The sequence below is a fragment of the Rhinolophus hipposideros genome (genome assembly GCF_964194185.1).
Source record: "Rhinolophus hipposideros genome assembly, chromosome: 2".
NCBI lineage: Eukaryota > Metazoa > Chordata > Mammalia > Chiroptera > Rhinolophidae > Rhinolophus > Rhinolophus hipposideros.
This window is the reverse complement of record NC_138048.1, coordinates 8,380,159-8,395,925: the sequence shown is the minus strand read 5'-3', so window position 1 is coordinate 8,395,925 and position 15,767 is coordinate 8,380,159. Positions and strand designations below refer to the sequence as shown.

Genomic DNA, 15,767 nt, shown 5'->3' with positions numbered 1-15,767 from the left:
TTGGTGGTCCGCTGCTGCCGTGGGCTCCTAGAGTTGTGGACATCTTACCCCAGGGCCACCACCCACTCAGATACCTGGCATGTCAAGCAAGATTCCGGCCAGGTAAGAACGATGTCTGACTCTGGTCAGGAGGACATGTGGCCCCCACACTGTGTGTGGTGACCGGTGGCCACTGTGCTCAGGAGCTGGACCCCTGTGGAGGGCTGGGAAGATGTGGATGGTTCTCCAACCAGCAGAGGCCTGAGAAAGTGAAGGTGGTTGCAACCGTGTGGCTAGGAAGTACTTGCTGAGGCAGCCTAGGCATGGGACTTCTAGTCCCAGGAGGAAACGCTTGCTGAGTCCTCTGTGGAAGATGCAGGTCCGGTCAAGGTTGTCCCTCACCCCCAGGTTGGGGAAAACTTGGAGCCCTCGCCAATGACCAGTTAGCCATTAGCCACTAATATAACTGCCATGGCTATGCTAGCAAGTGTGGATTGCAGCTAGCAAGAGGGGTGGTTGGTGGGTTGGCAGAGAAGTGGACGGTGGATTGCGCATCGTGTGGCTCCTGCTTCCTGTATCTCCAACCCAGCCACCAGTGAGACTATAGTGGTATGAACCCCCCTATCCATGGCTCCTTTGGTGTTCTTTTTTGGCCTCGCCATATCCTGTGTTCTTATGTGGGGAGCGGGACCAGAGACCCTGCATGACAATGTGCAGTTACAAATATCCCAGCATCTATAAAAGCCACATATATTTTTTACTCCCCAGCTTTATTGAGACGTAATTGACATAAACATAGTGTAATTTAAGGTGTACAACCTGATGATTGGATACATGTATATGTTGTGAAATGACTTTCACATTATGGTTACTTAATACCTTCATCACTTCACATAATTATGTGTGTGTGTGTGTGTTTGTGTGTGTGTGTTGAGAACATTTAAGATTTACTCTCAGCAACTTTCAAGTATATGTTACCCAATGTCCATCCATTTGGGATGACCAAAATAATTTGAACATTTTTTTTGAGAACAAGTCACTAGGGGAGAACCTCAGAACAGAGAGAACTTGTGTATTCTCAGTGATTTGTTATTAAGTTTCTCTAGGAATTACTTGTTTATTTTTTTGTCTAAAGAAAATCAGGCATAGATGTTTGTCTTAAATGAGAAACAGACTCTATTCAACATACCTAATGTTTACTTAGTGAGTGAGTGTTTATAGAACATATCCAATGTGTAGGAGATGGGGAGGGTACTTCTGATAAGGTATTTTAAAATCAGTTTGGAGTCATAATGCCCATTCGAAACTTAAATTTATTTGCATTAGTAAAATAATCAGTAAGATGTTTTATTTTCTCATGTGATAGAGATGTATGTCTCAGCCAAAAGACCATTGCCAGAAAAAATTTCAAATATAAAACAGTGTCCCTTGTGTGAATTTGGTAGTATGAAAACTAGAAAAGGAATGATGATTTAGAAGAATATTGTAAGAGACAGCATAACTTGTAACTTGAGCACCAAGTCCCTTTACTGATAGATAAGAAATGACAAGGGAAGAATCACAGCACTGAGTACTAAAAACTTCCCAATAAGTAAACTTAAGTTTTAGTTTTTAATTTTAGTATAGATATTTTTCTTCATGTATTTATTTTCGCAATTCATTTGAAGTCAAAGAAGCAAAATACCTTGAGATACATACCAAAGCTATTCAATTAAGATAAGAAATGGTCTTGTTAGGATTTTTTACTTTTACCCACTCAAACGAGTTTTCTCTAATTGAGAAAAGAAACATTAAACTACATAATAATTTAATAAAATGCTATGTAAAACTTTTGTGTCTTTTATAAACTGAATAATGGATGAACACAGGACAATATTCAACAATTTGGATTATCCTCTCACCCCTCCATCTACACACCCAATGGAATTAGAAATATGTATGTAAATTCAAAGGTTACAATTTTTTTCAGTCCTTTCTCAGTTGAGTAAGTAGGTGTGAAGGAGTGTATAATTCCCATGTGGCATGCTCAATGGGACAAATTTGCATTTCCATGTTCCAAGCTAGTTCTGGATGCTAAATATTTAGGTATAGGTATTATATTTTTTATAAGGGACAATTTAATCTCATAACTAAAGTTTCGTCTTTTATTTTCTTGACTCTGTTATTTTCCCCTCCTCCACTTATAAGGCAATTTTTTTTAGTTCATCGTGGTTTTCCCCACACAGTGTTGCACGGGAAACTTTTACCTACCTCATAACTATCAGAAACACTATTACCTTGTAGATTTTTTTTTTTTTTTTTGAGAGCCCACTGGCCCATGTGGGAATCGAACCGGCAGCCTTCGGAGTTAGGAGCACGGAGCTCTAACCGCCTGAGCCACCGGGCCGGCCTACCTTGTAGATTTGATGGCAGTCTTTCTTTTATGGGCCCCTAAAGGATTCATGAGGAGTGTCCCATATTATTTGTTGATTTGGTTTCTCAGGATCCTCAGAAATTTTATCCAGAGTGTTTTGAAAAGTAAGTTTTTAGGAAGTTAAGAAACTTTCTACTTGTCCTTCAAATTCTGGTCAGACATCTGTGTTCTGGATTTCTAGAATGTAGATACCATTATTGTCACATGATGAAGTATTGGAGAATTAAGGTTGGGGAAAAGGTATTTTATGACAGTCTCTTAAACAATAGGATTACAGACAGTATAAAGGTATTGAGTTACTCTGATTGACCTTGGTCAGCCCGACTTTCTCTTTCCAACTTGCACCATAATATTTCCAGACTTCCTTTCTATCCATTACCAGGGCAGGGCTCACAGCTGACCCGAATCTCTTGGCTGTGTCTGTAACTGCCAAGAGATGTTTGACAGGTAGTTCCCTCTGATTATGGCAGGTTAAATTAAACTCTTTTGAATTTAATGTACACTGTGTTGATGGGAGCTGGTTGTTTAAAACACTGAGATGAGATTCATTTCTGTATGAACCCCTTTACTTTCTGCTAGGACATCCTTTTGCTATTGTGAAGATACAAACAATATCTAATGTATTTAAAAATATACATATGCAGGCAAAATATGTTATTGAAAATTGAAGATATCGTTGCTTATTAACAGAATTCACAAGAAACATTAATTCTTATTATAAATGTTAATAGAAGAATGTAGTGAATACAGTTTATAAAACACAGAAGATGCATTTTGGAATACATTTTATTTTTATTATATTAGCACATGAAATGATGAAGCCACATGGTGAAAATCTGATTCTGGAGAAACTGAGGGTTCTCATCTCTTTCCTGGGACCCGCTGTATATCACCTTTCAAAATATTCAAAATACTACTTTGTGCTGGGTTTAAACTTTACTTGGAGCAAAGAAAAGCTTTTGTTTAAAGCTATTTGTTAAGTTGCTACTGAGAGTAAATAAAAGCAAAAAGAAATAACATAGGATTGAAATGAGTAGGAGTCAGGTGATGTGGAAGGTTTATTTAGGATAATTGAAGATTGACTTTCTGGTGAAAGGCACAAAGAAGGATTATCTGGCTTATTCCATTCCAAGGGCACTTCTTTAGGAAGTATGCTTGAGAATATACTTGGCAATAAATTTGACAGCTAACATGGTCTCTTTACAGGTTGGCTTTATCTGAGATTCTGGAAGGAGAAAACCAAATTTGCCTTTATCTCGGAGCTCAAAGGCAAACGTATGTTTGATGCCTAGGTTGTAAGCCCAGTTTAAAGAAGAACCTGATGTCGGGTCTGTAAAACATAAGCAGTAAATATTTAATTAGAAACAAACCCTAATGTTTTTCTTGAAAGGGAAATTCACTGGTGTAAAATTAGCAATAAAATATAATTATGTGTACAGTTAATTGCAGTAATGAATGGGAGTAGTGGTCTGCATAGAATAGAGTGAAATATAATCATGGGTCTGGAACCCACCATGCATTTAAAATATATGCTGCGTTTTCAATTACATTTTGCTTAGGTCAGTACTCTAAATTGAGTTTGTTTCCTGGCACACACTGTCACAGATGGAGGTGGTCTGAGCAAGTGCTAGTAGCTGAGGAAATCAACTGAGGAGGGGTCACTGGTCATTGAAAACCCAGAAAACTATACATAGGAACTATGCAAAATTACACTCTCTAATAGTTTAGGTCTATCTCTATTTACGTTGCTAGGGTAAACGCTCTTAGAGTTAAAAGACCAAGAAAGCGTGAGTCAGTTATCTCAAGGATGTATTTAATCCCCTAATTCAACTTTTCCATGTCAATTTTTATGAAATTTTACTGAGAATGTTATTATTTGGTAAAAAGATTGAAAATGTGAGCACATGTAAAGATTATATCCATAGGAAGTTTATATAAGTGCATATAAATGCATTTATGTATATTTTGCTTTACGTAATACAAAAACTATTTTTTTTGGTACATAAAATCATTTATGTTTGAGGTCAAGTATTGAGTTTAACTGACATTAACATTTTAGGTTTGAAAGATAAGGAATTCAAAGCTGTGATGAAGAAAGAGAGGAATATTTTGGTAGAAAGACATAAAGTTGGCTCTTAAATTATTCAACAAATAGTTTTTAAACTTTTTATACGTGCAGTACGCTTTACTTGGCTCTGTAGAGGGTGGGTGCAGGGTGCAAAGATGGAGAAGATGTTGCTGGTGTCTTTGGGAACTTACATTTAGGGGAGAGAAGTCAAAGCTGCGAACCCATAGAGACAGGACGGAATATGCGTATGTAAGTACTGTAGGAAAGGTGCAATACCTTATGGAGCTTTTCAGGACAAAAGGGATTATGCCTGTGGGGAGGCTGGCTTTTCCTGCTCAGTGCCTGCTCACATACCACCTTCATGATGGAGGTGCTGTTTGAGGAGAGACTTGAAGAAGGGCTAGTACTTTTCCAGATGGAGATGGGAGGAAGGCATTCTGGCCAGTGAACTATCTACAAGGATGGAAAAGTACGGAGGTGTTTTTAAGGACCAATGAGATCCAGTAGGACTGGAATAAATGGGGCAGTGAGAGTTTGCAGGTAAAACTCAGAAACCATCAGGACAGTGTGTTTTTGTTTTGTTTTATTTTGTTTCCAAAAGGCACTAATAAGCCATTTCAGTGCTGCACTTAGGATGATTAATCTGGATTGAAAGGAGTAGGGACAAGGGAGGAGGTATGTGAAATAAAAGACTGAACTAGCGGTAGACTCACCACAATGGGAATAGAATCGGGGGCTCTAGGTAAGAAACACTGAAATGGAAAAGTCACAGAATTTGATAAAAATGATTGAGATTTCAATCAGGGTGGCTGAAAAAAAATCCACATTATTAACAGAAACTCAGAGAGGGTACTGATGGGGAAAAGAAAGGGTAAAGGAAGAAAGCACAAGGATATGTTTAGCATCAATCAGACATTCAGAAAGAAGCTTGGGAAAACGAATTTTGAAATTAGTGGCAGAAACATCCTAGGTGAAATTGGTTTACACAGGACGATTATGTCTTCTTGGTGGATTGATCCTGTTTTTATTATTAATATCCCTCTTTGTTTCTAGAACATGACTTTGCTCTGAAATTTACTTCACCTGATATTTTAATATGACCACTGCTTCTTTGATGAATGTTTGCATGGTATATCTTTTTCTAGCCTTATGATTTCAACCTACCTATGTTTTATTTGAATTGGGTTTCTTATAGTGTATTTCTGAATCATGTATGGTTTTAATCTACTTGCCAATCTTTGTCTTTTAATTAATATATTTAGGTAAATTATTGTTATGACTTAAATCTGCCATCTCATTATTTGATTTTTATTTGTTCCCCCTGTTTCTCATTACACTGAAATAAGAATTCATTTTATATTTTATGTATTTAATTTTTGTTTATTTTTCTTTTATTTATTGCCTTTTGCTTGGTTAAATGAACATTTTTAAGATTCCAGTTTGATATATTTATAATAATGTTTTTTTAGTATATCACTTTATATAGTTTCTTAGTGGTTTCTCCAGGTATTATAATATACGTAGATAACTTATCACAATCCACTAGTATCAATATTTTACCATGTCAAGTGAGATATAGAAAACTTGCATTTAGGAGCAGATTATTAGAAATTTCTCATTTCTCAAGGTTCTTTTTCCCTTCCAACTTTTTAAATACATCTATCTTGAGTACTTTTGTACATATACTGAGCATCACATCAGAGTTACAATTTTTTTTTTTTAAATAGATGTTTTGTTTGGGAACAGTGTGTTTCTCCAGGCCTATCAGCTCCAAGTCATTGTCCTTCAATCTAGTTGTGGAGGGCGCAGCTCAGCTCCAAGTCCAGTCTCTGTTTTCAATCTTTAGTTGCAGGGGGCACAGCCCACCATCCCATGGAGGGAATTGAACCGGCAACCTTGTTTTGAGAGATCACTCTCTAACCAGCTGAGCCATCCGGCTACCTCTCCGGCAGCTTAGCGGCAGCTCATTGTCTTCAATCTAGTTGTGGAGGGAGCAGCTCCCTGGACCATGTAGGAATCGAACCGGCAGCCCTGTTGTTCGGAGCTTGTGCTCTAACCAACTGAGCCATCAAGCGGACCCTGGAGTTACAATTTTTGATTTAACTATCAAGAGGGGAAAGATGTTTATTTACTTCATTCATTCATTCATTCATTCCCTAATCTATTGTTCTTTTTTCTACAGTTTCAAGCCTTCTTCTGTTATCATCTTTGTTATTTGGAGAGCTTCCTTTTAGCCATTTTAAAAGGGTAGGTCTGCAGTTGACAAAAATCTCTTAGTTTTCCTTCGTGTGAGAATATCTTTATTTCCTCTGCATTTCTGAAGGATATTTTTACTGAATATAAAATTTTGGGTCGATAGTTCTTTTAGCACTTGAAAAATGTCACTTGTTTTTGGCTTTCCATAGTTTCACATAAGAAGTCTGTTGTCATTTGAATTGTTTTCTTTCTCTGAATTGGCTCTCTCAGGTTGCCTTCAAGAGTTGTTTCTATGTCCTTAGGTTTTAGAATTTTAATTATAATGTGACTTGATGTGAGTTCCTTTGAGTTTATTCTGTTTGGGGTTCACTCAGCTTCTTGAGTGTATTTGTCTTTAGGAAATCTAGGAAATTTCAGTCCTTATTTCTTCATTTTTTTTTTTTCCAGCCCCTCTCTCTTCCTCCTCTCCTTCTGGGACTTGGATGGCATAAATGTTGGAGCTGTTGCTATTATGCTACAGGTCCCTGAGGCTTCGCTCATCTTTTTTTCCAGTTTGTTTTGTCTCTTCAGTGTGAGTGAATTCTATTGCTCTGTCTTCAAATTCACTGAGTCTTCCCTCCTTCATATTCATTCTACTATTGAGCCATTCCAGTAAAACTTATTTTTGTGTTTAAGTTATTATATTTTTCAGTTCTATAATTTCCATTTGTTTCCTTTTTATATCTAGCATTTCTTTGGTGAGGTTTTCTATATTTTCGTTTGTTTCAAGCCTATATATAATTGTTTGTTGAAGCATTTTTATGATGGGGACTTTGAAATTCTTGTTAGATAATTCCAACATTTAAATCATCATCTCTGCATTGGCATTTGTTGCTTGTCTTTCCTCATTCAGGTTGTTATTTCCTCACTTTTGGTATAGCAAGTTATTTTTGATTGTATCCTGGACATTTTAGCTATTCTGTTAAATCCTGAATCTTAATTGAAATTTATTTTAGCAGCAGTCACCCTGTTTAGGTTTAACATGCAGACCCTGCTCTTCTATTGTGACTTATAGTTGCAATGACAATATAGTTTTCAGAGCCTTTGCATTTCTGTCTTAGTTTGGTTGGTTCACTTAGTGTGGTGGGGCTCCCACTGATTCCTGCAGGTAACTGCTGCATGGGGAAAGGTGACTTCCTAGATGGGTTACCTGGTGCCTTCGGTGGCAAATGCAGGCTCAGCCTGTGAGGACAGAGAGCACTTGTGTGATGAAGAAAGTAGTAGTAGAAGAAGAGGGGCCTGAAGAGAGAACCTGGAGAGGTATCTGCATATTTTACCTATTTTTTGGAAAATGTCTGCTTTTACAAGCAGTCAGCAGAGAGAGAGTGGAAAAGAAGGAGGAGGAGGCAAACCAGGATTGGATTGTTCAATGTCAAGGAAGCCAAAGGAATGGCGAGAAGAAGGGATATCAACAGGGTCCAAAGTTGCAGGGAGTTTGTGAACATGGAAGGTGAGATAACTATATTGGCTTTAGTGATCCAGAAGGCTGCCATTTCTAGCTAGAGTTGGTTTTTCAGTTCATTAGGAAAAAAAGCCCCAAAGTGTTAAGAGTTCGGTAGCAATAGGAGTCTGGTAAATAGGAATTGTGTCACGCACAGTGATTTAGAGTGTGTCAGACATTTTAATAAAGTTGGCTAATTTCTAGCTGTACCAGTTCTCCACTTGCAGGTAAATAAACTGTTGTGATTTCAAAGACTTCAAGAGCATGACTATTTCATTCTGATAAATTTACTTTATGTGAAATTTCTCATTAAGATTAATAGTGGTGATTGAGAATATATATGATTTGTGATTTTTTATAATTGTGTGATGTTATTGAGTGTAATATATTTTCTTTCATGATACTCCCTTTTTATCTTCAAAACCTTAAATTTATAAACCAAAACTATATTAGGGCATAAAATAAATGCAACATTGAAAGCTTTTTTCTTGTAAGAATACATTATTATAGAACTTAATTTGTTGAACATGCTACTGAGCCTTTTATCACCTCCATATGTACCTGCTAAAATACGTGTATATATTTATAAAATGTAATAACAATCACTTGCTAAATACCAGGTGCCCTTATAAGCACTTTATGTGCATTACTATTTTCATTAATTCCTATCAGAAGCTTATGATTTAAGTCCCAACTGCTGTTTTACGGAAGAGGAAACCTAGACACAGAGAGATTAAATAATTTGTTCAAAGACACACAACGAGTAAGTGGTTGAGTCAGGAACCAAACCCAGGCTGCTTGTCTTCAGAATCTGTGCTATTAACCATTATACTGTACTACCTACTGTATGTTAATCTATATTTCTCCCAATAGAGAGTCTTCAGTGAGGTCTATGAGATATTTTTTGTTGTTGTTGACAATATTTTCTTAATATATCAACATTAAAAAATTTCCTACTCCTGTCAAGGCACATTAGGTGCAAGGAACTTACTGCAATACAATCAAAACAAGTCAAAATAAAACTGAACTGAACTAGGAATCTGGTTTCAGCCCAGAGGAATTCACATAGAGTGATGCTGGTGAATGAATGTGTGCTTGTTTAAAAAAAGTATTATTGACATGCATTAAACATAATAACCTGCACTTTCATATCGACACTAAGTGAAAATTCTATTTCAAGCAAGAGCTGAAACTAGAGATACATGGTCATAAAGTGAAATATTTTCTCTGCACTTCTATTGTTCCTTAATATAATCTCAGCTTGAATATCTCTTAGTATATAGATATTGGGTGTTGTGAGCTACAAATTCAAGGTCTTGATTTTCTCCTTTTCAAAATGTAGAGTGGAAAACAGTATGGGGTTGAGAAATAGGAGCAGATCTAGCAATTTCGGTACATGGGGAAAGCAGTAAGAAAAGCACTTTGAACTTAACTTCTTAATTCATGATGTGACTCACAGATAGATGATATTAATGGTATAAGTGACCTGGTTCCTATTAATTCAGTGAACTATTCTTGCTAGCCAGGTACTATGTTCAGTTATTTCTAAGATGGTAAAGGATTGAATAGGCTATCAATAGGCTAATGTAAGCATTTCACAATCTTTTAACATCAACATTTGTGCCACCTAAATATTGCTGCTTTGTGGCAAAGTGCTTGGTATACCATTTAATTGTGGTCTGGAATGATGAACTTGGTTCTTATTTTGTCCCTAAGTGATGAAATCTTTGTGTATCTCGATTTTAAACTCACAAATGAGGGAGTTAGCTAAAATCAGTGGTTCTCAACCCTAGTTTCATCACTTTGTGCACTAAAAAAAATTGCAAGTGCCTGGACCCCACCATAGACTAATGAAATCAGAATCTGTGTGAGTGAGACCTGATCATCTGTGTATTTTAGAAACTCGGATGACTCTAATGGGGTGTCAGACTTGAGAACCATGAATTAGATAATCTGTTTTTCGTCCTGGTTTAAAATTTTATGGTTTTAACTTATTTATTGTATTTACTTCTTAGGTTCAAATTGGAAATGTTTACTTTTCTTCTGGAGGTCAGAGATCTCTCCACAATTTGGGTTTTCAAAATGCTCCCTCAGACCTTTTCTTCCGCCTCTGTCACCTCAAACAGAGAAAAATACTGGCTAGTGCTGGATGCTTTCCTCAAATCTTGGAACTTGTTAAGGAACTAGCAGGATATTGGGATGACTAAATTTTAATTGTGGGATGTCCTTATTTACTATTCTCACCAAGTCATCCACTTTGCTACTCCTTACTTCTTATGAATGTTTAACATTCAATCAGATGCTTTATGAAAGCAATCACTCCTAAAAGTTTTGAACATCTATCAAGCTGCTGCAGCCCTATACAGAAGAGGCAATTCTTTCTAAATCTGAATTCCTTTTAAAAAGTCAGAATATAATATAATATAGTATAATATAAAAGTATAAAATACTGCTACACAGTTGTACAGCTTAGTAACTGCTCTTCACCGTATCCTCTCATTTCTGAAGTGACGCGATGGCATGGAGCTATGGTACCTTTGGCTAAGTGCTCCTCCCAGTTAGAATGTAACTCCTTGAGAGCAGTTATTGTGTCTTAAAGCTTCTCACCTGCCTCTCAAAGCTCCGAAGTGCTGGGATATTAGGTAGGCCCTCCATAAATTTCTTGCTCATTGAATGATTGTGATGTGATGCCATGCGTACTCTAGTGCACTCATAATTTGCATGTATGTATGCAAATATACATTGTGTATGTAGACATGGAAAGTGTCAGAGGAACAAGTCTTTGATTCTCTAGTTGCCATTTGCAAAAGTTATTCCTTTTTAGAATACTTTGTTCTTTATTGTATTTTATTTTTTTGACATTCAATATTGTATTAGTTTCAGGTGTACCACATAGTGGTTAGACATTTATATAATTTATGCAGTGATTCCCCCAATTAGTCTAGTACCTACTTGGCACTTTACACAGTTATTATAATGTTGACTATATTCTCTACGCTATCCTTTACATCCCTATGACTATTTTGTAACTACCAGTTTTAGAACCCTTTACTCTTTAGTGCCAAGAATGTCTGTGTGTTTTTCCTGCTTATGATGTAAGAGTCGCTCTTACATTATATCTGGTGGCTTCTCTGGCCCTGCTATTTTTCAGTATCCACTAAGTGGGCTGTCATTTTAAACTGGTATTCTAGTCTGTTCTCTTGTTCTTCATTTTGCTTACTTTTTTGTTCACTCCCGTAGCTAGGTATATTAGCTGTTTGGAAATCTTGTTGTTATCCGCGTGTATGTATAATGAACTTCTGGCATAGCTGTGTGGCAGCAAGATCTGTTTGGATGCTGGAGGTTGGCTACGTCATTGTACTGTCTCTGTCTCTTTGGCAATGACTGGTGGATAGGCGATTGCTGATGAATGTTCTCTAGGAATGGGACTTGTCTTTTTCTTTAGTCATCTTTTCAGTTCCACCAAAGGAGCCTCCAATAAGTAGGTTCTAGGAGTTGTTTGTGATGACTCCAGCATTTTCACATTTCATGGCAATTATCGAGGTGAGTAGACTTTTAGGTCCAAGTTTATACTTTTAGCTGAGGTTAGGAAAGTGGTTTATAAGGTGTGGCAGGGTAGAGTCCATAGAGTCACATGCACATGTTTATTTTCTCAATCCACAAATTCTAAAAGTGTAATAGAAATTAGTGTGTGAGTGTGTGTGTGTGTGTGTGTTTGGTGGTGGGGGGTTGTCCATGAAATGCAGTCTTCAAATATCTAAAAATATTGGATGTCATGGCTTTAGAGAGTAATGCAGGCTAAGTCAAGTGTAGTCTTGTGGTATCAATCCACGATCACTCATTTCGGATAAGTCAGAACACCATTTTCATTGAGCAAATTTATGGGAATTCTGCTGTTGTCCCATGCCCTGTTCAGTGCTATGATAATATGTGGTCTGAGAGGATAACTGAAGTATTATCCTTGCTTTTGAGGAGTTAAATTTTGATAGAAAGTTAAGGTTCTGTAAGTAGTTTCATTGGGAATTTTCTGTAAAGTTTGGGGCTAAGAACTGAAGCTTGGAAATGGTTTGGAGAAAAGGCAATTTTTACTAAAGTATTTACAAACGGACATCAGTGGGATTTAGTTACAAAAGCAGAAATGATCTCACTTGCCAAGGTATGAATTAATGGTTTTTGGTGAAAACCAAATGAATTTATTTTCATTCCTTAAAAGTAGCAAAGCCTGATTATTTTAGCTACAAACCCTGAGTGGGAGAGCCGTGTGCACAGCAGTCCAGATCATGGGCTTTGGTTTTTGTTAGAACCTGGGACTGAATCCCAGGTGAGCTTGTTATGAGTACTAGCCATGCCATAGGGTGTTCTGAGGATTAATTGAGACTGAAAACCAAGGGCAAAACACAGTGCCTCACTTGTAGGAAATCAAAGTCAATAATTAAAGAATGTACAAAGACAAAGGAAGTCTAAAAATAGTGAGAGTCAAAAGTGGTGTTAAGACACTAAAAACAACAGAATTAGAACCCTCTGACCTTTCTTAATCCACCGTATAGGTTTCAGTTGAACACAGTAGGAGGGGCTAGTGAGAGAACAGGAAAGTGGTTTTATATGATGAAAGTGGCTGAAACTGTTGGCCTACCCCTTCTCCCGCCAGGAGCTAGGGAAAAGTCGGTGCTTTCATGGGGGACAGAACCAAGGGAGAAAAAGTCCAATTAAAGTCGATTGGTTTAAAAAAAAATTGTCAGCTCTGCTCCAACTAATTCTTATTAATTCCTGTGAGGATAAAATGTTATTGTTGGTGGTGGGGAACAGGATGGTGGATGAATCAAACTAAATTTGTCTTGATTCAATAACTTCTGTTGACCTTGTAACCTTGTAAAAAGTTCAGTATAATATGTTTCTAGAAAAATCTATCTCCCCAAAGTGGCAGAATCTATCCCCTAGGTTCACATGTAATTCAAAGTTGCCTGAAGTTTAAATTAGCAATTCCAGATGTTCTAATCCTAATTTACAAATTCTATAATTTTTGTTAATATTTATAAAAAAGAATTAGGGAAAACGACACAATAAATAATAAGAAAAACTTACAGATTGTTGATGCTATTGGGCCATAGATGTTGCGGGTTTCATACCGAGTTGATAAAGCATCAGTGCTGATTTTTGCAATTTTGGCGTGGAGAGAAAAGGAGGTTAGCAATAATAGGATACGATGTAAGTGCCATGAATTTACTAGGGATTTTAAAAAGTCAATTATACTGGTTATTTGGCATTAGAAAATCAAAATAAAATAAGTGGCTAAATGAGAAATTTATTTTCAGTAAGATAGATTGTCCTTGTGAAGATCAGTTATGTCTTACCTCATTTTGTGTTTCTACACTTTTTCTGTTTCTCCTTTTTCCCTCCCTCCCTCCTCTTTTTTTCCTCTTCCTATCCCTTTCCTCCTTCCTTTTATAAAACATCTTTCTTCTTCTTCTGAGATTTTTTTTTCTGGCTTCAGATTTTTGTCTCTTCCAAGCCAGTTCCTCCCTTGTTCGTCCTTCCTTTGTCTTCATAGGTTCTACAGCTCACTAGATGTGGGGACAAAACCCCAAAAAAACAGTTTCCAGGCTCTCGGCCTCACATAGAAAGGTGCTGGCTCGGGTAGTAAATGGCCATCAACTGTGATCAGATGGCCAGCAGCTGTGGCTAGTTAGCCGTCAGCTGTAACCCGTAGGCCATTGGCCACTAATATAACTGCTGTGGCTACGCTAGCAGGAAAGGAATGGGGGCTAGCAAGAAGATGGTGGCTGGCAAGCGTGGACTGCTGTTAGGCAGATTATGTAGATCCCGCTTCCTGTGTCTCCAGCCCAGCCGCCAGCAAGAATATATTGGTTTTACTCCCCTACTTATGGCTCCATGGGTGTTCCTTTTTGGCCTCACCGTGTCCTGCGTTCTTGGGCGGGGAGTGGGAGCTGAGACCCTGCACGACAAATGGCGCAGCGAGCAGGGTTCCCCGCACGACACTAGACTTTCTTCACATTTGGTTTTAGCATACCAAGTCAAGAAGGTGGTTGACTCCTCTTTAGAATAGTGCTACTAAAGTTTTTCTTCCAGAGTGGCCATTTCATGACATTTAATACACATTAGTGTTTTGTGCTCGAGTAATTTATGGGAATGAACTTTAGTGGAATATAGTCACTAACATACTTGTGCTCTAAGTAACGATTTTTTTTTAGTCTATATGTATAATGTATATAACCAAGAAATAATTTTTTTTCTCAATTTAGTTGCTGTGTCAGAACTCTTACTGTGGTACTCAAAGTGGTTTGTTGTGTATATTTGTATTTTTTAATCCATAATACCATTTTCCTAAGGGCAGACTGAAATTGCATTGCTGTATCTTTGCATAAGTTAGTCGAACTCATGGGTTCAGATTCACTACTAGATTGGTTACATAAATGACTCTATGGGCCATATATTGCTTGTAAATTTTCTTTGTTGTATATACAAAGATGGTTTTAATGATTGGTCCAAATCTTTGCTCCAACTCAAAATTAAATGCTGTTGTGCAGAAATAATTGACTAATGTCAGAATGAAAATTGTGATCTCTTAAATTATTATGATTATTTTTAAAAAATTTTATGAGGCAGTATTTGAACCACGACTTTTACTGAATGTGTTATATTTGTCAACCATAATGGGATGTGGGACACTGAATTTCATCTATCTGCTTTATTTTTTTTCTTCTATATCAATTTAAAATATTTACCCCTTTTTATGGATATTCATTTATTCACACTGCCAATTCTTGTGATTCATTTAAACTCATATGTAGATTTTTTTTTTTTTTAAAGCTAACATAAATTAGTTTTCTTAGAAAGGAAAAGGATGCTTAGTGGATCATTGTTCTGGAAAGACTGTGTTCTTAGTGAGAGGAAGATTCACTAATATTCTTTGGTTACTAAAAGAATTAATATCATTTCCAAATTGATCAGGGGGATAAAAATACAGTAGGTCTCCTTAAATCTAGTATTTTGGGGACAGGAATACATAGCAGTTGTATTTGCTGTTCTATTAGGCTTTTGCTATGTGTGGTTTTACAGTATGAAGCATTGTAAACATTTAAGTACACAACTATCTGTGTAGTAATGTAATTCTACTCTGGCTGCTTAGAGAGTTCTTCCTGCTGGTTTTATCTTAGAATCACATTGAAAGATTTTATTATCTCTATACTTTTATCACATGAAAAATTAATCTAAGGATTATGATTTTAACTCCAAGGTAAGCTTCCTTAGTTCTGTTCTTTGGTATTAAAGCATGGAATTCTTTTCACATAAACCAAATTACAAACGTAGAACAGACTAAAAGTCATTGGTGGTGTCAATGCGTAAACCACAGGCTTTTTTCGACATACACGTTCCTTGTGATTCGGTGGCAGTTCTGTTGTATACCCGTAGGGAACCAGCAGCATCTGGGAGTAGGAGTGGATGGTGATGTAGGCCGTGATTGAGTTCAGGTGGTTTCGGAAGAAGTCAGTGACGGCTTTGGTCTCTTTCTCGGACTCTGGTGCGGGGCCCCGATATGTCTCCTGACATGGGCTCTCGGTGTTAGGAAAAGCTGCGAGGACGTGCAAGAGTTCACAGTCTGCTCCCCATCA

The 15,767-nt window shown here is 37.1% G+C and overlaps 1 protein-coding gene across 1 annotated transcript in view; it reads right to left on the bottom strand.

The window, feature by feature from the left end:
* Positions 1 to 3,534: 3,534 nt before the first annotated feature.
* CPA3 (carboxypeptidase A3) overlaps positions 3,535 to 15,767 on the bottom strand; it is a gene marked incomplete at both ends in the record, with an annotated part of 35,898 nt that continues 23,665 nt past the window's right edge. The window contains 3 exons of the mRNA XM_081063481.1: positions 3,535 to 3,722; positions 13,219 to 13,303; positions 15,525 to 15,727. Coding sequence (XP_080919607.1) covers positions 3,535 to 3,722; positions 13,219 to 13,303; positions 15,525 to 15,727 — 476 coding nt within the window. The remainder of the gene's footprint in view (positions 3,723 to 13,218; positions 13,304 to 15,524; positions 15,728 to 15,767) is intronic.